The 22,671-nt window shown below is 40.0% G+C and overlaps 1 protein-coding gene across 2 annotated transcripts; it reads right to left on the bottom strand.

Moving 5' to 3' along the window:
• Positions 1-812: 812 nt before the first annotated feature.
• FASTKD2 (FAST kinase domains 2) lies at positions 813-21,808 on the bottom strand. 2 transcript variants are annotated; one of them, XM_008687416.2, is made up of 11 exons: positions 20,988-21,808; positions 17,928-18,031; positions 17,128-17,236; positions 16,485-16,608; positions 16,073-16,212; positions 14,747-14,847; positions 10,697-10,860; positions 9,500-9,706; positions 9,021-9,102; positions 7,504-7,618; positions 813-5,750 (listed from the first exon to the last, which is right to left on the bottom strand). In XM_008687416.2, exons 1-11 carry the CDS (start codon positions 21,708-21,710, stop codon positions 5,631-5,633), a joined length of 1,989 nt encoding a protein of 662 aa, XP_008685638.1. In that variant the 5' UTR covers positions 21,711-21,808; the 3' UTR covers positions 813-5,630. The 2 variants fall into 2 exon arrangements, with proteins under 2 accessions (XP_008685638.1, XP_008685637.1); XM_008687415.2 differs by having other exon boundaries at positions 14,747-14,919.
• Between the last annotated feature and the right edge of the window lie 863 nt (positions 21,809-22,671).

A 22,671-nucleotide genomic window follows, 5' to 3' on the forward strand; every position in this document is an offset into this window, starting at 1 on the left:
TCGGTTTCCTGGGCCCATCAGTGAGCCACAGCACATCCATGTGCCACAAATGGGTTAAAAGTATATCAAGAGATCACCTCCTAAGCCTTTTGGCCAGTAACTTCCTCACCTAGCGCTTCCTAGAAGGGGCAGCCTGGACAGAGTGGGGCCTGAAGGCTCACCCCTCCGTTCCTATGGATAGAGATGAGAAGCATTGGCTTTCCCTGATGTGCTGTGAGGTGCTGGCTGAAGCCAAGAATGTGTCCAGTTACCCGGACAGTTAGTGAAGAAGCCTGCTGCTGGCTGAGCTGCTGACCATCATGGACAAGGGACACTCTAGTTGCTGGATGGTGAGGTGCAGACAGCTGGGTTTGGGGAAGGCCAGCTCCTCATAGGCACAGGTCCAGGTAGATACCCCAAATCTCTTCTGTTAACTTGTATCTATTTGCTTAGAGATGTCCAAACTAGTTGCACACACACACAATTAGAACTTCATTGTTATTTGGAAATACTTAATATGAAAAAATTCAATTGCATTTCAAACCCATTCAGATTATCACACAGAAAATCAACATCGCATCTGTCAATGACAGAACAAGAAGAGCTGTTAGGCCATAAATAGAATTTTCCATTTTTGAATGGTTTTAAAAATGGTTTAAAATTGTTTCATCAGCTACGTAGGTAAACCAAGTTTCTTGTCAATGGTGACTACCAAGAATTTGAAGACCTCATCGTAAAAATATCTCGATCGAGAACTGGATATAGCCATATCAAGCATGCAACTTGATATTTAACAGTAATGTCTAGAAAGAAAAGTCAAGTTTCTCATTAAGGTGTTTTAAGAATGTATTTGGCAATTTTACGCAAAAACAATATTTAAAATCTTCTCTGATACTTTGGGTTTTACTGATTTTCGTCCTTACTATAGCATATGAAGAAAATATAATATTTTGTTCTACTAAGCGCCAATAAACACCCAAAATACTCTTTAGCTCAGAGCTATGAAAACACTTCATTTTCTATGTGCACCATGACATAAAAAAGGTCGGGCCTGGAATGGAGTAGAGGAACCACATTACCACAGAGAGAACAAGATTTCACAGTAAATGTAATTATTTACTTACTACATTAACATTCTAAACAGAGGATAATGCTCTTGGCTTCTTTCCCTTTTAAAATTTAGTTATCAGAATTTATCATATATACCACCACCACCACTATTGTTCCATCTCATAAAAAACCTGCAAGAAATGTTCAGATTATATATCATCTCCCTTTGTATGTTACCAAATCTTACTCTCCTCTGTACAGCCAGCTCTGAAAACCCAACCCCGTGACCCTTTCCCCTCGGACTTCCTCTTCCCTTCTGCTTTGAGCCTTTTCATACATCAGGCTATCTTTTGACAAACAATAATGGTGTCTTACCTTGTTAGCAACTTGGAGAGGATCCCTGTCTTAACTTCTTCGTATCCCCCATGATTCTGGGAATACACTAAGTAAGCTCTTCGTGGTAATCACTAATTACTACAATGCTGTTTGGAGAATCAAACAGTAGGAATGAATTGAGGTCAACTAATGATTTGTTTTCTGCGTAATATATACTCATTTTTGAAAATATGAAAAATATGGACAAAAATCACAATTCTATTCAGAAATATCACTCTCCCCATCTTTATCCCTTTTCTTCCTGTCTTTTTGTGCATATGTATGCATTATATAAGCTGCATTTTTTAAAAATAAAATTAGGATCTTAGTATATGGAGTTGGTGTTTGCTTTTCCATTTAATTGTAGGGTTTTCCCCACATCAAGTAAATTATGGCACATGCAGATATCTTACAAATATTAAAATGATGTATTAGAACAGTGCTTCTCAAATTTTAATGAGCGTACACATCACCTGGGATTGTTACAATACAGATTCTGGTTCCAGAGGTCTTGAGATGGGTCCCAAGATTCTGCATTTCTAACAACCTCCCAGATGATGCTGACACTGCTGGTCTGTGGACCACAATCTGAGTAGTAAGGGCTTAGAAAATATATATATCCCAGTAATGATGAACACACATAATTTTCAATGTCTGGTTCATATGTAGTGAAATACCACATGAATGGAGTGATAAGAATCCTTACCCACAATGCAGGAGTAATATGAATATTTAGCAAGTGTGTACTATGTGTGCATATAGGCACAAAGATCATTAAAAATCTAGCTACTGGGGCGTCTGCCTTCAGCTCAGGACGTGATCCCAGGTCCCTGGGATCAAGCCCTGCATCAGGCTCCCCACTCAGCGGGAAGCCTCCTTCTTCCTCTCCCACTCCCCCTGCTTGTGTTCCCTCTCTCGCTGGCTGTCTCTGTCAAATAAATAAATAAAATCTTTAAAAAAAATCTAATTACTGGTCAATGTCAATAAGTATCAATATTTCCAAGACTCTGGACTCATACAGCCAAAGGCCATTCCACAGTGACAAAAAGCAGATCAGTGGTTTCCAGTGAACAAAGAGAAAGGCAAAAAGGGAGGAAACTTCAGGGGTGGTGGGTATGTTCACCATCTTGATTGCAGTGAGTTTCATGGATAATTTATATGTAAAATCTGTTAGAATGTATCAAATTGCACACTTTAAATATATGCAATTATCAGTTATACAATAAAGCTTTTTCTTTTTTTTTTTTAATATGGGGAAGGGGAGGAGCCACAAAATGTATTCCAGAAAGGTGTTTACATTCTACCAGCTGCATATGCAAGTGCCTACCTCATCACACCTTTGGCAGTACTGGATTCTTAAAAGAAAAAAAAAAAAAAAAAACACTGCTAATTTAAAAGGCAAACATATCTCATTTTTTTGAATGTGCCTGGTTTTGATTAGTAATAGACTGAAATTTTTTTGTGTTGATCAGTTCTTTGCTCATTGTTTGTGTTACATTAGTGTTTCTTATCAACTTATAGGAGCTCTTTAGAAACTTGTCAAAAATATATCATTTTCCCCCTCAGCTTGATGTTTACCTTTGTGTATACTTGACGAGACTGTAATCTACGTAGACATTTTAAAGAAGTGCAAGACTAAAAAAATAATAATAATAATCCTAACACTGCTCCAAACACACAAAAGACTCAGTGAGAACACAAAATTAGACATAAACTGAAGTCTTTTCCAAATACCTAATTTCTTTCACAAGGTGGCTGATTTATTACCACAGACTACATCAGAAGCAAGCCGTCTATCAACACATCAACTCCTACCTTTCACATTCACCCTTTTGGTTGATACAGTAAAATAGGTTAGTTCCATCATTTCTACAGTGTGGAGATAGTGGTACTAAGATACAAAACATTTTGTGACCTGATCGAGAGTAGTCAGAATATGGATTTATAAATTCCCATTTTATTGATCCTCTCTCACTGTGTAAGAAATGGGCCCATGAAATCAAATTGGGGTTGTGCGGTTTGGGTTGGTTTTTTGTTTTTTTTGTGTTTTTGGTTTTTTTTGAGTCAGTTGAATGAATACCAGAAAAGGAGAATATGTAAATATTCTCCTAGAGGAATAAGTCTGTCTATCCTGAGAAGATTTCTATATTATTAAACTGTCCCTTTGCTGTACCTGGAGTCTCACAAGATTTTTTTAGACTACAAACCAATAAAGAATGCCGATACTACACTAGTATAAAAGAGGAATGCCTTTTTTATCTGCCATGCCAATTGGTACAAATGCAAAGAAACTACTTCCCCAAAAAGCAGTTACAAGTATTCATAAAATTGTCCAATCCTTTGAACATGAGCCATAATTAGCCACTAGAAGCAACAGATACACAACATTTAAAAAGTGAATCTTAATTTCTTTAAAAAAATATTTTCAACTCTCATTCTGAAGCTTCTAACAGTTAAATCATTTGGCCAAGGACACAAAGCTAAGTGCTGTCCAATCTGGAACCAGAATCCAGATTTCCTAAGACCCAAGCCAAAGGGCAATAGAGGATGGAATAATGTGGGAATCAATGACGGGGCTGAGACTCCAGGAAAATCAAGTTCTTTGAGTTTTAACTTTCTCAACCATAAAATGAGGCAGGTGGGTTAAATGATTGCCAAATTTCCTTTCGGCCCTAACCTTTTCTAAATGCAGGCTGGATAAGGGGATAAAATCTCTGACAGCTGAGCAGTCCTACACTGGAGCTTTTTTATGGCCACCCCAGGGTTCAACTCTCCCATGTTAGCTCAGGCTCACACTCCAGCCCTGCCCTATTACCTGCAAATAATTTATCCTCATATTAGAGATAAGGAAATGAGGGCCCAACAGGATCCTAATAGCAGCTACACCTCAAAGAGTTAAGTTAATGAAAAGAGAGCATAGGTGTGAGTACTTAGCTGGGTCTGGCAGAGAGCAAGATGTCCAGGAAATGCAGGTCTATATACTTGCGGTGTCTTAGCTCATCCGGGCTGATGTTAACAGAATGCCATCAACTCGGTAGCTTACCAACAACAACAATTTATTCCTCACAGTTCTGGAGGCTGGAAGTCCAAGATCAAGGCTCTGGCAGACTCAGCGTCTGGCTCATAGATGGTCATCTTCTCACTGTGCCCTCACATGGGGGAAGCCATGGGAATTCTCTGGGGTCTCATTTTTATAATGGTACTAATAGAGTTCATAAGGGCTCCACCTTCATGGACTGATCACCTCCCAATGCTCTACCTCAAATACCACCACACTGGGCATTAGGTTTCAACATAGGAATTCGAAGGTGGGGATGGGGGACATAAATATCCAGTCTCTTGCATGGAGGTACAATCATACCAACTTAACACGGTGCTCAGGATTCATGAGTGAAATTCAACTGCATCCGCAGTGAGTCAAACACTAGGTAGACAGCTATACCGCAGATCTGAACAACTACTTCAATAAAATAATGAATAAACATGATTGAAAAACAGTCTTCAGGTCTGAACTCACAACATACTCCAGCTATATCTTTAATCTTAAAGACTTCATGAAATGGTGGGATGGGGAGAGGGGAAGGAAGGGAAAGGAATGACCTCAGCAATGGCAAGAGTGATGCTAGCAACCCACAGCCTAATAAATTTGGACTCCTTGCCATCTCTGCACGGTCTCTTCTGTACGCCTCTCAGTGTGGCCCACAAACTACTTCCACCTTGAATGCCTGTTACGAATGCAGATCTCGATCTGTAGCCGTTCTGCACGTGCGACTTCATTACTTCTCACACACACTGCAATTCGAGCACCCGGCTACCTGCCATGTGGTCGACGCTGAAAAATGTGGTCAATGCCGGAGTCCTAGAACAGCTTACAGCAAGGTGCAGATGTGGAGATTTGAGCACGAGGACTGTCCAAGCCACCGGAGCTGCAGCCCAGCGCAACCAAGAAACCAGTGTTCAATGCACCGAAGCTAAGGAGCAAAAGTAAAACCTACGGCCCATGAATCTGTCAAATACCTGGGCCCTAAGAGGGAACAGGTATGGGTGGAAAAGTGACCCTTCTGGAGACACCTTCTAAAATGCCAAGAACAACATTTCTTCCACTCTTAAAGTTAGTCTTAACGATGGTGACACTTTCTGTTATGGTGAGCGGTCAGGTGAATGCCACCGACAACTGAAGTGAGTCTGCGTTGAAGTTCTCTTACGAACTTACGTCTGCTTTGACTTTAACACGTGCTTTGCAGATTGACATCAGCAGGAAGAAAGCCTTCAGTTGAGTAGAGTTTGGTCTTCAAATATGTGAGTACATCCTTCATCTCCAGCCTTTCCACCTCCCAATTATGGACCTTACCAAAGAGAAGGGAAGATCATCAGTTTGCAAGAAGACACTGACATGTAAAATAAAAACTAGTTTCGTGATCCAAGCATATCAAAGTAATATCAAGCCAACTGTTTTTTTAAAAACAACTGTTATCTAAAATTGACAAGGCAAGAAACAACATATGTTGGAGAGGATGTGGAGAGAGGATCCCTCTTACACTGTTGGTGGGAATGCAAGCTGGTACAGCCACTTTGGAAAACAGTGTGGAGGTCCCTCAAAAAGTTAAAATAGAGCTACCCTATGATCCAGTAATTGCACAACTGGGTATTTACCCCAAAGGTACAGATGTAGTGAGGAGAAGGGCCATATGCACCCCAATGTTCATAGCAGCATTGTCCACAATAGCTAAATTGTGGAAGGAGCTGAGATGCCCTTCAACAGACGAATGGATTAAGAAGATGTGGTCCATATATACAATGGAATATTACTCAGCCATCAGAAAGAACGATTACCCAACAATTGCAGCAACATGGACGGGACTGGAGGACATTATGCTAAGTGAAATAAGTCAAGCAGAGAAAGACAATTATCATATGGTTTCACTCATTTATGGAACACAAGAAATAGCAGGAAGATCGGTAGGAGAAGGAAGGGAAGAATGAAGGGGGGGTAAACAGAAGGGGGAATGAACCACGACAGACTATGGACTCTGGGAAACAAACTGAGGGCTTCAGAGGGGAGGGGGGTGGGGGACTGGGATAGGCCGGTGATGGGTATTAAGGAGGGCTCATATTGCATGGAGCACTGAGTATTATACGCAAACAGTGAATCATGGAACTTTACATCAAAAACTAAGGATGTACTGTATGGTGACTAACATAATAAAAATATAAAAAAAAATTGTTATCTTATAATTACTCATATTTTAAATGTTTAGTAAAACTACGGACTAGAAGAAAGCTCTACCAGTGAAAATTCTAAGAACATTAAAGGCCCTCTATAGGGTACAAAACTCCTTTCTTGGGATAATCTTCCTGAGAATTCATATAATATCCATTACGGGAAAAAAAAGTCTTAAATCATAGCCTATTAAGAGAAACATGCCATCTTAACCTCAGTAATCTGCACGTAATCCGTGTTTGGATACGAAAGTACCACAATGAAGATGAGAATGTTCACACTTCACATTATGTGCAGGACCAAATGAGTGGCATTTAGACAGATCGCAACATTAATATGTAAGTCCATTCATAACGTTCTTGCTCCATACAGACACATCTGGAGAGGCTGGCCAAGCACAGCTGTGGAGCTCAGAATCAAAATGAGGTACGAGAGGGAAGAGGAAGAACTCTCCTCTCACGTCCATCCAGCTTTTCCCGGCAACAAACGTCCAGCAACAGCTTCACACCAGCTCATGAAAACAAAGCTTTAATTCACATCTTTCTTCCCTTGTTTAAGAAACTCTGGAAGCTGAATATCATGTCATGGGTCTTAAATTAAATAAGAAAATGAATTATTCGCATTTTTCCTCTTAACAAAAAGGAATAAAGTTGACCAAACATAGCACTTATAAAACTCCTAGTAAATAATAGTTATCAGCTGAGTAGAAACTGCATCGTGCACAGAAATGTTCTTTTTCAAAGAAAAAATAACTAAGGTACTTATTCCAACTCCGCTGACAATTCCTCTAGAGTCCTCGTAACCAAGTTCAACCACAACATCCCCGGCAGAATGGACATTAGTAACTGAAAAGTGTTGTGCTTGCATTTTTTTCTTACCAAGATTACGTGAAAACCCATTACTTTCAAATGTCGCAATTTCATAGCAAGGAATCCTCTGGGATGGGCTAAATCCAAACAGTAAGTAGATCTAGGAACACACAGTACAGCTACTCTGAAAATGAAAACGCACAAAAGGAGACCCGTTACTAATGAGATTACATCTACAATCGTGCTGTATTCCTGTTCTTGGGAGATTTCAAAGTCTCGCTCTCTGCTGGCCGCAGTTGGCACCACTCCCTCCTGCCCCGACTGTCCTCCACTTCCTGTGACTTGGCTTCTGCAAATACTCCAGTATAGGAAGGCTACAGAAACCAAAAGCTTTTAAGAATGCTTCACATGATTATCCCTCAACCGTCTGTAAGGATGGATATATTCTTGATGAGAAAAATATCCAGATAGGAAAGCATATTAAGGCCTTCCCGTGCAGCGTTCATCTCTGATCGAAATATAATTATTTATGCTACTAGAAGTATTGATGTAGATAAACCAAATGGCAAATGCTCTCATTGTACATATTGTCTCCCAGAGAGAGAAGCGTTTAAAAAGCAGAACGGAGGGACCAAATACAAAGAAGAAAACACTAAGAGAAAGGCCAGGCTGTTAAAGAGATAAAATCTGTATGTGTAACAAAACGTGGAAGGTGTAATTTGTTTTTTCATTGTTCTTGGCCTTTTGGAAAGATTAAGTTGGCTGGGGGAAAAACAAGACCTTTGGATCCTTACTGTTTTCTGTTATACTTTGGCTGTTATCTGAGATAACATGAGATAAATTTTTTTTTTTAAAGGAATCCTCATATTCCTTACTTCTCCTCAGTACTTCAGGCTGACAGCTACTATATTGTTAGGTCCAAACAGTGGAATACCTGAAAACGAAAAATTATCTTTCACAGAGGTCACAGAGAAAGTCCTTCTTTCAGGGGAGATGGGTAACATGTATAGGAGGTCACAGTGAAAAAGATGGCCAAGGAACAAGCTAGATGGATTCAGAAAGGGGTAAAGGTTACAGAGTTGAGGTATGGCAAGGCATGCACAGACGGAGTTTGAAGTCCTACAGATTTCTGTTCTCTACCTCCTTTTACTGCAGTTATGAGCATGTCCTATGAAGCAATGAGGACAGAGTTCCTTGGGGTCACAACCCATGTCTGACTCATGTGTGTGAGCCCCGCAGGGCCGAGCAGGGCCTCTCCACAGAGACTGACTGAACATGGGGTGTGTGCAACAGGACCGGAAGCATCTGCACTGATAGTTTCAATTACGGTAACGCTGTTTTCCTGTAGTCCTCTGCTTTAAAACCTAATCTGTAAAAACCACCTATTCCATTACACAGCTCAACTCCAGTCCACTGGGTTTAAGGAATGTCTGCGTTTACACCTAAGCAGTAGATTCACAGATGAGAAGGCTCTTGGTATATCACCAGCTCTGCACAAGTAGGTCTTAGTATTGCTACTGCTATTTAGTAAGAAGTCTTTGAGAATTAAATTCAGAAAGCTCAGTAAGTGAATATATGTCAGCAACCTTTGAATATCTGCAGCAGAAGTTACCACGTCAGAAAATGGAAGCACTTGACTCCTGTTAATATCCATTCTGACTTCAAAATCTGAAAGAAAAGAATTAATTTTTCAAACATTGCTCAAAGTGATAATCTGTTTCAAAATGCACACTAACACTACCAATAATGATAACATCATCAGACACAAGAAACGATGAGCTTACCATGTGCCAGACTCTAGTCTGGAGTTTTCACGCATCATCTCATTTATTCCTTACAGGAACCCTATGAGGCGGGCACTACGTTTACTGCCACCTTACGGGCAAGGGGACGGAAGCAAGCTCCTCGCGAACACACCACCAGCACATACAGAGCAAGACTCCAAACCTGGCAGTCCAGCTCTGGAGCCAACGCTCCACTAGCCTGCCATGGAAAACTCATCTTTGCCCGAAATAAAGCAAAATAAATAAAATACAATAGAGGAAAAGCATAGAAAGCCCCATACCAATATGATAATTGTGTGGCAACTGTATGTTTTTTGAGAAGTATCCTTCTCCCAGAAGGCTACTTAGCGCGTCTGCCACCTTCACATTTGGATATAATGCCGAGGACAGCAGCGGTGGCGGCTCCAAGTCTTCAGCCATATGACAAGAAATATCCAGTTTTAGGCAAGCAGCCAAAATACGAAGCTTTTGAGCATTCCTCTCATCACCTAAAAAAAAGAGAAAGAAAATATATAGTTAAGAACAAATATTAATGCCACGCTTAAGACATTGTATTAAGGCACCTGTATTTCTAACGATCTGTGTCTTACCAGGAGGAATCTCTCTGTGTCTCCCTAATTCCCACAGCGCCTACACTGGTGCCCGGTATTTGGTAATGCTTCAAAGTGTAAAAGATCTTTCTAGGTAATTTAGTCTAAACTCATCACTGAATGATGAGCAACACCCAGGAAGGTTCAAATGTCTCATGATAAACCAAAGCCCAAGCTGGGACTCAAATCCACGTTTCCTGGGTTTAAGGCTGTTTCCCTCACTGTCACTGCTTGAAAAAATTAGCATGTGCTGTTCCTTCTTCACAATTTGACTTCGGAATTTCCTAACACTGTTTTTAAAAGAATGTGAACTTCTCTATTCTCAGAGACATTATTAAATTTTGTACATCTAGCCGGATATTGCTTTTCTTTGTTTAATAGTAAAGACCAAAAGTCAACAATTAATTTCGTTCCAAGAGTAAATAAGTTCACTACTTTGGGAACTATTTGCTTGATCTGAGAGCTTGTGTCCTCATTATGGGCCAGGAGTGACAAAGTGATTAGGGCTGCCAAAGCTGACTGAACTCGGCTCCAAAGGTGACATGTAAGGATTCGGAAGTACAAACACCTCTGATCAAGGCTTTATAAAGAACACCGTGAACACGCAGCCTTCGCAAAGGTACAGACAGTATAAACGAAAGGAACACCGGGGATGTGTTTCTGATCCTTGCCTTCCATATCTAAGAGGCTGTCATTAAAGGAGGCTGCATAGGTTTGCTGGTTTGAAGCACCGACCTCTGACTTCACCATTTTGGGTCCTTTCCTCAGTAGCATCTGCTCTGCACGTTTTAACTCACTCTGCTCCAACGATGACCCCATTCAGAATCACAAGGTAGCTAGCTAGTGGGACTGGCTCATTTCAGTCACCACTGTATGCTGACACCATACCTGATATCAGCAGCTCATTGATGACGTCCTTTTGGAGAAGTGGATTAATAAGGGCCATGGGAAAATGGTTCATCAAGCAAAACGAACACACAGCATTCAGGAGATTTTCAGAAGAGATGTGGTGAAGATAACCAGTCAGAGAACTAGCCATAACTTCTTGGAACCTTCAGGGGAACAAAGGAAAGACAGCTTTCAAATATAAATAGAAGACAAGGTTGTGGTAGGGAGAGTAGGGTGCCAGAGAACCAATGGCTTTAAGGAGTCCAAAGAAAGGAAGTAAGAAAATCACACTGGCAGTAAGTATTCACATGTCTTTCAGGTCAGGTGGCTGATCTCAAAATAAATATATAGTCTCAATAAATGTTAGTTAGCCACCGCTACATGTCTTACACAGAGTATTTCATAGGCTGTGACTCACTGAATTACTATGAAAACTTTATGTGGCAGGTACTCTTCTTCTCATAGTAAAGATGAGTAAACAGGGTCAGAGAGGTTGAGGAACTTGTCCAAGAACAAACAGCCAGGAAGTAGCAGAGAAAGTGCTGGAATTCAAGGTGTCAGGCTCCAGAGCCTTTTAACCACTCTCCCGCATTTTTACCATGAGTATGTCTGTAAGGTCTGGAGCACCACCACAGTTTTACAACCCATCAAAATTCTCTAGCTATCAATACTCTGAGTTGAAAGAACTGCAAGCCTAACCCTACCGTGCAGAACTCAGGTTCTACAGCATGACAAAGCAGTGAAGCGTGGATGGAGAAAGCAAAGATCCAATCAGGTGGGCCCCTTGCCCAGGGCGACATGGTAATAAATGGCACAGGCAGGTTCTGACCCCAGGTCAATTTTAGGACATAAGCTATCAATCGTATTGTAAGAAAAAAATGACCAACATGCAAAGTACCATGACAGCACACAGCAAAGGAAGGAGACAGAGCAGCTTTGGGGATAAGGAGAATTTCAGCAACTGGAAAAGATGGAAAAAGGGAAGATCATGTGAAGCCCAGCAAAGAAATGGAGGCCTGCAAGTGCACACTCCGCGCTGCCGCAAGCAGCGGGCAAGGCAAAGGCACAGCGTGGCGCTTCTTCAGGCGACAGCAAGCCCGCCCTGGAGCGAGCCCTCCCGCACAACGAGGCTGCACAGGAGAAGGCCCCAGAGCAGCTGCGACATCCCACGGGCAGCAGCAGACAGCTGAGGGAGTGGGAGGCTGCGGCAGGCTAAGCAGGACTGTGGGAGTTACCGTGGGGTGGGAAGAAGGGAACAGGTCCTAGCGACAGCAGGGAGGCAAGAAACGGTGGGCTGCAGACAACCGCATGTGGCGCCTGGGTGGTAATCACCTCTCGGATTGTCTCATCCCACTCCTGTCCCTCACGCTTTAGTAACACCCAACTTCGTGTCCTTCCCTGCACACGCTCTGCTGTTTCTTTCCTCCCTGACTTGAATATGGTGTCCCTTCTGCTCAGAATCTTCTTTCCTGCTTATCTTCCTATGGTCATCTCCTATCTCCCCACCTTTGAAGATCTGCTTAGGTACCACCTCCTCCAGGCAGACCGCTTGGCATTCATCCCGAAGCTCCATGTCCCCAGGCTAGCGTCCTGGCGCAGCCCTCCTCTATTGTCATATATTCTGCATAAAATCTATCACTCCAATTTTCATGCTGTCTTTAACTGCCAAAATCTATGTGTCTACCTTACCCATTACACAGAATCCTGGCAAAACGGATGGTGTCATGGGGTGCCTGGCTGGCTCGGTTAGTGGGGCATGTGACTCTTAATCTCGGGCTTGTGAGTTCAAGCTCATGTTTGGTGTAGACATTACTTAAAAATAAAATCTTAAAAAAAAAAAAAAAGGATCGTGTCTTATTCATCTTTGTCCTGAGTACCCAAGTGCTTGGTATAGGTTTTCTGGCTAAAAAAAACAAACAAATTTAGATGACAAAGACACAAAGAAGAGAATGTCAGTAGAAAAAGATGAATCAAGAATAATGACGAACACCAAGCTGTGTACATTAAACATGCACAGCTTTTTACATGTTAATCATATCTCATTAAAGTGGTTTAAAAAACCATTTCACATAGTTTTTAGTAAATAACTGACAGAGGAGGAGGAAAGGGAAGAGAAGAAGCAGGAAAAGAGGAGGAAGAAGAGCTATGGTGACCACAAGCAAGCCACAGTCTTTCTGGAGTTCAGGAGCACACTGAGGACCAGAGATGCAAATCTGGGATTATCTACGGGTGGTGACGTACAGATCAAGAAGAAACCAAGGGACTGAAATGACAGTTGAAATGCTAAATGTTTTCTTTCTTGGGTTTCAAACCCAGGAACATACTCTGGATTTAATACACCCTCTCCCCCAGAGGCCACCACATAAATAAAATGATTAATGTACCACATGTGAATATTTAATGTACTAAGCCAAATTTTCTACCACTCTCTGCTAATCAACTTCCAGAATGCTCTGAGTTAGCCTGCCTCTGAAACTCTGCCACTGCAGCCGAAGACACCATCATCCTTTCTCTCTCTTCCCTAAAGCGTTCATTTGGTACCTCCATTTACTATCTTCCTCTGGAAGTCCAAGACTTGCCTCCTTATGCAGACTGGAAGAACAGGGAACACGATTTAACCATGTGGACCAAGTTGTCTCTTGGGATGCCCACAATGAGCTGGAAAACTCCCTAACCACCCAGTGTTTGTTCTAATACTACGGAAGCTGTGTGGCTGTTTCTGGAGTTTTGATTACCACTCAGCTTGACAGTGTTTGTCAAGAAAGTGCTGGAGGTACATGGGAACCAACCTCAGAAGAAAACCAATCCAGGGGAACAGAGGAAGATAGAATTTGGGGGATCCTTGTAAGCCTTCATTAGAAGCCTATTCTGTGCCAGGTCTTGTGCTAAGTTCAGAATAACAGGAACCTGGGTCTGACTCTGGAGAGCTTCCCAACTGAGAAGCAGAGACAGGCTTATAGACAATTAATTACAGCCCTGTGTCAAGGCTCGACCAGAGATTCATATAAGATGTGTCAAGCACAGGGGCTCTTGACGGCGACAAGCAGGGAAGGCACGGAAGGCGCAGCATGAATGGGGTTTTTCAGTACAGTGGAGGCTACAGCCGGCGGCTGCTTCTCAGCTGACCTGGCACCACTTCTCTGGTTATATGCTCCGAAGGGAGGGTGTGCGACCCAAACTCAGACAATCGGATCTCCTCTTTTGGATATCTGAATCCTGAGGGAAACCGCAAGGACAGAAAGCCGCTAAGGTCAAGTCACTGACCTGATGGCAAAGAGATGGTCTGTGACTCGTGCCACTGAGACCCTCAGAACTGGCCTCGCTTGTCCCTGCCACCCCGTGACTACCCTGTAATTCTTTTACACAGGTTAACCCACTTAATCCTCTTAAAGACTCAATGTGATTAGGGATAACTTTTATTTCTTCTCCCCATTTTAACAGATGAAGAAACCGAAGCACAGATTCGTAACTCGCCAAAAGTTAAGCAGCTAGTGAATGGCAGAGCTGGGATTCAAACCTAAGCAATACATCTCCAGAGTCTGTGCTTCTAAAAAAATGACATTTTATATACATTTTCTTTTTCAGTGAACTCAAACTGATCTAGAGAGGAGAAAAGATGTTCTGGGTGGAAAGCAGAGCGAAGAAAGAGCCCAGCATGTCTGAGGAACTGCTGTATTTACTAAAGGAAATGCATGATTGTTGTTAAAAATGAAAATTACAGGAAGCAGTAACTTGGGACCAAATGAATAGTCAGGGTCAAAACTGAACTACGAACTCAGGAGCTGAGGGAATAAACTAGGGGAGTTTGAAATGAAGACTCCTATGCTGAATTAACAAATAACATCATAAAAAGCAAAGAAACAAGCAAGACAAAAAAAGACCCAGCAAAAATAACTTGACAAATAAGGAATATTACACCTTATTTCTTGATATAGGTGACACCATGGATGTGTTCCCTTGTAATGATGCATTAAGGTTATGATGATATGTAACCTTTTCTTGAAGCATGTCATGTGGCAATAAAAAAAGAAAAAAAGAGCAAGTACATACTCTGAGGTCTGGCATTTGTAGACGTGATTGAGAGAAGAATACACATGAAGAATACAAATAATGCTCTTCATGTTCAGGGAGGCGGGGTCGGCTATCACTTTCTTCATGAACAAGTCCATCAAATCAGTATGTCGAAAGCCAAGGTTTTCAAATAAAATGAGGAGAAAGAGAACCTTTAAAAAAGAGTGAATTGAGGGAAAACTTTTTAATAATTATAGAATGCTACCAGTAATTTTTTTAGATCTCAAAAAATTAAAACAGCAATAGAACTGTCCGGATGAAGAGAATATTCCCTAAAAAGAAACAATTCTCTTTTCCTCACAAAATCTGTTCCAGTCATTCCTGAATCAGATATTAAGTTAATAAGCAAACTCTTTTTAGAAACTGAGAACCAGAGAATACGATAGTTTCCATACTTCATTTCATTTAAAAAATAAATCCTTTCTTACATGCTTTTCATACATCAGCTCTAAAAACTACCTTAAATATACCTTTTCTGAGGTTTTTCAAAATGAACAACTCAGTTTTGAACAATTCCCTCTTCCAAACCTAGACACTTTCGACATTCAAAACATGTAAAAGGTTACTCGAAAATTTCTATATTCAATATTGAGTTGTACAAATGAGAACAGAGATGAAATATACTGTGATTAAATTAAAATTTCCAGTTCACTTCTCATTTCCCTCTTGGAACTTCTCACTATTAGTATTTCTCTTTCCAAAATCAATTTCCATGGCAAACTCAATATGCACCTTGCCCTCCAAAGTAAAGTGAACCTCGTGATCAAACACAATTACTGGCGTTTCGTTACAAAAAGAAGTTTTTACCAGCTGCTTCATTAGATGTTTCTATTACTAACACAGCCCCCAAATTTAAAGGTTCTTACTCTGGAAGAAACAAAACAACTGTCCATAAATAGAAGATAGACATGATCATTTAGTAATGACATTTTATTCTTCAAAATGCATAAGCCTGTCACATCACCTGTTTTTATTATTCTAAGTCTAAAAAAGAAAAACAGAAAGACAGAAATAATCCTAATTATCCAAAGTACCATACTATCTTTTACAAAACAAACAGAAGAACAAACTTTGGACAACATAATTTTTCTTCCGGAAAGATGGTCAAAAGATTAAACGGTATATTAACAAGTAACTCCTAGACAGAAATGATAAGGGGCTATTTTTTCAAAAGTCATTTCAACATTGGAATATTTTAATCTCTTAACTGCTATAAAGCTGATAGAGAAATACCCAGAACGTCAAATGAATTGATGTGCTTCTTTAAAGTTTCTGAGGCTTATTCTAAAACGTTAACAAACTTACTTGCTTTAACTTCCAGATGTCAATAGTTGTAGCCACATAATCTGCTATTCCCTTAAAAAGATCTAAATTACGGTACCGGAGGTCTCTGCAAGACTGCAATATGCTGATCAGTACTTTAAAAGGACACCCGTGGATATTACCTTTAAGAATGAGTGAAATAAACAAACATAAATTACCAGATGCCTTTGAATGTAAAATCCAAGATACTCTACACTCAATATGTTTGTTTCTTTAGAAATAGCATTGTATTTTGTAAAAGACAAAAACAAAAAAACTATAGGCAAAAATTAAATTTAGATCTAATCATATCATCAGTTATTGTCTGCATAACAGTAAAGTTTTTAAAACAAACACATACAGTCCAGAACAGTAGGTCAGATGCTAAAAATCATGAAAGAAAAATTCTCCTTACCTATGACCATCTTACTGCATTCATCCAGAATTGTAATAGAGCGGTAATTCATGGCAGCTAATGCCTCAAACATGTACTGGCTATTCAAATCAGAAAATCTGTCTAATTCTCTCAAGGCTTTCATCTAAAGAAAAACAAACTTTAATTAATAATTTCTGGCAAAGTAAATTAAACTTCGATTTTTAAGTAAAAAGGATAAAGTTTGAACAAAATGACTCAAATAGATATCCAGGTCAAATATATATATTTTATATATAGGGGCACCTGGATGGCTCAGTGGGTTACACGTCCGACTCCTGGTTTCAGCTCAGTCATGATTTCATGGGCCGTGAGCCTGAGCCTAGTGTCAGGGCTCCCTACTCACTGGGAAGTCTGCTTGAAGATTCTCTCCCTCTGCCCCTCCTCTCACTTACACATGTTTTCTCTCTCTCTCTCTCAAATAAATAAATAAGTCTTTAAAAATATATACATATTTATATACACAAAACAAATATAAATCTACTTCTGTTACTTCACTTTAGTAAAATTGAACCTAAAAGCATAACAAAGTCCTCCTAAAAAACTGACTTTAGTAACTGATAGCAGGTCATAAGAAATTTTTTTTCAAATCTTACCCACTAGAGAAAATTCAAAATGTGTTTACCTCCAGTTTCCTTTTAAGAGCAATCGGTGCGTCTTTTCCAACACATCTTATCACAGCTTGTAATGTAAAAACACGTTCTATTTTCCAGACTTGCTGATCAGCTAGTATCCTGTAATTAGACACAATAAATACCACAATCCTAAATTCTGAAAACCAGAAGAATTATTTTAGAAGTCATTTGGTCCAGCTCCTACTTCTAGGCAAGGAAGATGAAGCCTACATAAATAACCTACCTGCCCAAGGGAGTGTAAGTAGTTAAAGAGCGAGGACCGATCCAGCAATATTTCCTCTCACATTATTCTGCTATCATGACCAAACAAATCACATCAGGAGATTATAGTGAGATATCCCAATGCATAGTCAACGAAAAAGGAAATTAAATATTATTCTCACTAACCTATGACATTAAATCAGTTGCATCAACTTTATAAATTACAAAACTCAAGCTCTTTTTTGGGCCAGGTCAGCATCATGTAACCTCCACAAAGTGCCCAAATAACCGTTATGAGCTGAATACATGTCAATGCACTCCCAGCCCACATCAGTACTATGTTATAAGATCAATTTGGAATTCAATGTTACCCACACTTTTTTTATGGTGGAACCTAAAAGAAGCATTATTTCTAGCTTTACTTGATCCAGAATCAGGATTTTAAGTTTAATAAAGTATTAAAGACTATAACTACCAACGAAGTCTCTCCCCACCCAAATAAGGCAAGTCAGCTTTCGTTTTGGTTTTTGATTCTAGATATAAATGGAATAGAGAATGCCACATGAAGAAAGCACAAGAGAGTACTTACCGTAATCCTGCTCGAAGAACGTCCACATTCTTACATGGCTCCATTGCCTCTAAAAGAGCTGACAAAACTGAAAGACATTTCTCATCACACTCATTGATACGTTCCTATTGAAATAATTACAAAAACACTGCAGATGATAAGCCCATAGTAGACTACCTCACTTAAGCAAAAGCACTGAAGCTTTCAATTAAATGATTAAGCATCAAACCAATAATTCATAGTCAGTCCACAATATACATCTTTGAGAAACAAAATGTCATATGTAGTGAATTTTCCAAATAACCAATAGACACTTTTACGTATCAACATTTTTTTACATTTACCACTGAAAACCCATCTGATATTGATTGTATTCCTCTGCTTCTGAAAAAACTTTTAACAAACATTATTTTTACTTCTTCTTAGGATTCAAGTTCAGCATGAAGACAAGTGTGGTAATATAAGAGCTACTGAGGCATATGGGGCAATTTGTCCATCCCTAAAGAACCTTAGACAGCTGCCCTCTTATAATTTCTCTATATCCTTTCCTGGTATCAAACTGTAACTTCAGTTGTGAATCTTCTGATCCACATCTGCTATCACATTTTACCACCACTGTCTGGGTCTCAAGGGGAGACCCAGGCCCCAGATCCTTCTTTCAGATCTCTTGGGTTAAGGCACTAATCTAGATTCTAGAAATGGCAGTGGGCGTAATTCAGAAAGTTAATAGTAACAACACAGCTTACTTAGTGCTCTACGGTTTAATCACAATCAATTCATACACCTCACGAGAGTAGTTGTCATGACAGGTGGGAAAACTTAGGCTGAAAGAGATATGCTTTTTCGATAAAATGGCATGACTAACAAGAGACGAAGTCTCAGGTCAAAACCAGGTACTAAAAAGAAATGGATAAGGCTGAAAGAAAAAGAAGGGTCTCATTCCCATGGGAGGGTTTCCATAGCGATTTACAATATTCCATCAATATCTGCTGTGAAAGGAAACACCCTTTGGCTGAAGGGCAAATTCACCAATGACATACTGACCTTTCATCTCTAGCTAAAATGTTCTTACAACATTCCAACAGGTCAGTGAGACACAATCATACATATATATTCTGACTCCAAATACCCACTGCCCATACCTCCCCAATGCAGATGTTCTGCTGATGTGGATACCTGTCCAAAATCTGGTAAAAGCATTACTAACCAGGTAGTGACTTATTCTAATCACTTTTAAATAACGATACAGGGAATAGAGTCTACCAAATAAACATGGATACACACACACACACAAGTAAAAATTCATTCGTAATAAAGGACATATGGAAATCACAGTAACATAAAAAATTAAAAACTCATACACTTAATAACTTAATTCTATAATAGGATAGGACTATATATGAGATCATCTTCAAGAAATATAAAAATTATTTAATTCTGATCACTGAGTTTAGAAGTCTGAGATGTCCACCCTTCAAAGGTAAATAATTACTTCAAAGGGTTATCATTTCTTCATCACATCTGGTGCTTCAGGGAGACCAAACAGGGCACTGACTCCCTTGTTTGAAACTAAAAGTGGCTCTCCTACCCAACTTCACCCTTCCTCCAGTCCATTTTCCACTCATACAGTGATCTAAATTATAAAGCTGAACATAGCGACACTTTACTTAAAATACTTCAATGAATCCCCAATGCCTACACACTAACTCCAAATTCTTCATGAAGGCATAAAAGATTCTTTATGATTTAATTCCACCCCCTCCCATTTCCAGCCTCAGATCTTGCCCCTAGACCCATAACCCCTCCTCCCCGGCCACAATTACACAATTCCCTCCCTCTCCCTCAAACACACAACCCCAGCAGTCTATACTTCAGCACCACTGAATTACTTTCAGCTCCCCAAACTTGCCAAACTTCTCTTCTGGATGGACAGGCAATCCTCTTCTTCAAATACTATCCCCTTCACTATCAATCTCTCACTCACAAACTGCTGGTTATTCCTTGGACTCAACTTAGATATCATCTCCTACTGAGCCTGAATCCTTGTTCTACCATGAACTAGGTGTTTGTTAATTCACCCAGCAAATCAAGACCTACAAATAGTGACGTTAACAGAAAGGTAACCTTAGGCAGGTTATTTAAGCTAAGCCTAAATTTCCTAATCATTAGTAAGATGAAAGCAGTATCTGTTTTAAAAGGCTACACTGAGGATTACATGAGGCAATTCTGTTTTCAAACTATATACTTATATCTCTGCCTCAAACACCAATCCTGTATCCTCCTCCCCATCTCCTCTTCCCATCATGAACGCCTTCTCCTAAGTTAGAAGTCTATTATACACTCTTACAAGACTATATTTTTCTTACACTGCACTGAAGGCTCTCTTGTGGCCATTATTTTGTTCATAACTATATTCCCTTGGGCTCAGCTCAGTGCCTATAATGTAGTAAAAGTATGACTTATTAAATGAATGTTGGTTATTTTTGCAATTGCCCACAAAATATCTGTCTTCTCCTTTACATTATAAGGACAAGAATCACATCTCCCAAATCTATCTAGCAACAAGTGTAGTAAATGATACATAACTGACACAAAATAAATGTTTACCATATAAATAAATGAATCCACTAGCTGTTTGACTTTAGCCAAATTGTTTAATATGACTAAATCTGTTTCCTCATCTGCAAAACTGAGGTAAACATCGACCTTGCAGGGCTACTGAGAGGATTAAGTAAGATAAGTAAAAAGTGTAGGTACTCAATAAATATTAGTTCTCCCCTCTTCTCTTCTCTCTTACCTTCAACTAACCAACCTTTCCTTGTATATTTTGCATCTCTCATTTATTACTATTAGTCATCTCTGACAAAGAAAAATGGTGCAAACTTTCATAAATTCCCATAGCAAAAGGAAGGAAAGACCTAGTTACCTTAAGGTCTCTAAATCATATATATGCAGAAATAAATATAAACTACCTACTCCACTGATCATCTCTTCCAAGGAGGATACATCTCCATTTCCCCTCATTCTTTCAAGATATGCTAAACTGTGTAAAATAATCTTTAAGTCTCCTTTTGATTTTACCTGGACCACCCTCAGCAAAGTCTGTACCAGCAGAGTGTTCTGAGGAATTCCAAGCTTCACGATAGCATGAAGACTGAATAGCAGGTGGTCATAGTGCATGATCTTGGATTCTCTCATCATTTGTTTACACAGCTGGTTAAATGCAGGGTGGTTAAACATCAGTTGTTTTTCAACACGCTTCTGGTCATCAGACATCCTTTTGGCAATTATCCACATTGCTGAAAAATAGTTACTGCTGGGAAATGTAGGTCCTTCTGAAAAGGTATCTAACACATCACTCAGAGAACTACACTTCTGAGACAGGTTTTTATAGTTGACAGGAGTTGGTTTTGTTTCCTTGCTGAGCACATCTTCACCGGAGGCCTTATGATGAACTGTTATCTTCTTCAATCCATCATCAGGGTCAAGAGAGTGTTTTGAATCAAAGGACAGTCTTCTAGGACAAAGCAGTCTGTCAACTGTAAGGACTGTTTCAGTGCCTATGCCCTTTGTTTGAAAATTGTCTCCTGATCTAAAAATTAAGGCATCCTGAAATAGACATCTAATAGATGACTGCACTCCATTACCAAAGTCACTTACGAGAAGGTTTCTTGGGTTCCAGTTTGAATAAGCAATTTTTGGTCTGGAAAATCCGAAAGGATATAGCCTCATAGTTCTGTTTGTTGGAACTAAAGTACTGAATTGTCTGAGGTTCCATAAAAAGGAACCTGCTCTGTTATTCATTGTGCTATCCACTCAAACACTTTCAAATCACTTTAAAATAGTCTGTATAACACAATGCCACTTCAAGGACTGGAAGAGAAGGCATGACCTTGTTTTCCTGTAGGGGAAGGAATTATAAAAGGAATAAAAATTAAAGCAAAACTTTTACTTAAAGAAAGGAAATGAATTTAATAAACAACAAAGTGGGAACCTATGGAGACATCAACGAATAAAACGGTAAAACTACTTTACCTATACGGGCTTCCTAAAGAAGCCAGGTTACTTTGGAAGTAATCGGCGTATAAATGACGATTATTATAAAAAATAAATGAAGTGAAATTTCAGGTGAAAAGTGTTCCCACACAGTTGCCTCTTATGAAAGGGATTTTATGTTAACACTGCTTTGGCAATGTCTTCAATGAAAAAGTTTTAACGCTGACGGATACTTTTTAACATGAAGATTTAGCAACGGCCGAACCCAGGCTTTAAGAACAGGGACTGGGACAAGTAGAACCGCTGAGGAGAGGAAGCAACAAACCAAAGTGACGCTTGCATGCGGCCTGAGTTGGGAGGGTGATACAATCAGCCAGTATCACCAGATCTCATAGTGTTAGGAGCTAATCTTTCCCAAGCTGGTCCACCCAGTATTAGCCCACCTGCCTAAAGTTAAGGCCCAAGCACCTCCTGAGACCTTTCTCCAAAAGGCAAGAAGTCTACGGTGTAGCGCTGCCAAGTGGTCCGCCCATTCTCGTTGTCCACTCACCTGAGGTCAGAACCCCGCGCTTCTATACAGGCGCAGCCATGACAGTTTTCCCGCGAGCTGGGAGTATCGCGAGATTTTACGGATCCTTCATTGGTCAAAAAGCTTACTTTCGCGGTAGTCGGAGAGGTTTGCTCAGTGGAAAGAAAGCTTACCGAAGAGAACGACTACTTTCCTTGGGTTCAGGGATGAGGACAGGGGAGAGCGTAAAGCTTTAAAAGA

The sequence above is a fragment of the Ursus maritimus genome, unplaced genomic scaffold (genome assembly GCF_017311325.1).
Source record: "Ursus maritimus isolate PB19 unplaced genomic scaffold, ASM1731132v1 scaffold_1, whole genome shotgun sequence".
Taxonomy (NCBI): Eukaryota; Metazoa; Chordata; class Mammalia; order Carnivora; family Ursidae; genus Ursus; species Ursus maritimus.

Excerpts from the sequence above, each read along its gene's own strand:
- FASTKD2 (XM_008687415.2), bottom strand. The coding sequence starts at position 21,710 with ATGAATAACAGAGCAGGTTCCTTTTTATGGAACCTCAGACAATTCAGT. Across the intron at positions 16,213-16,484 it reads ATGCAGTAAGATGGTCATAG|GTAATATCCACGGGTGTCCT; the intron begins GTAAGGAGAATT and ends TCATTCTTAAAG. Across the intron at positions 9,707-10,696 it reads CAATGAGCTGCTGATATCAG|GTGATGAGAGGAATGCTCAA; the intron begins GTATGGTGTCAG and ends TCTTTTTTTTAG.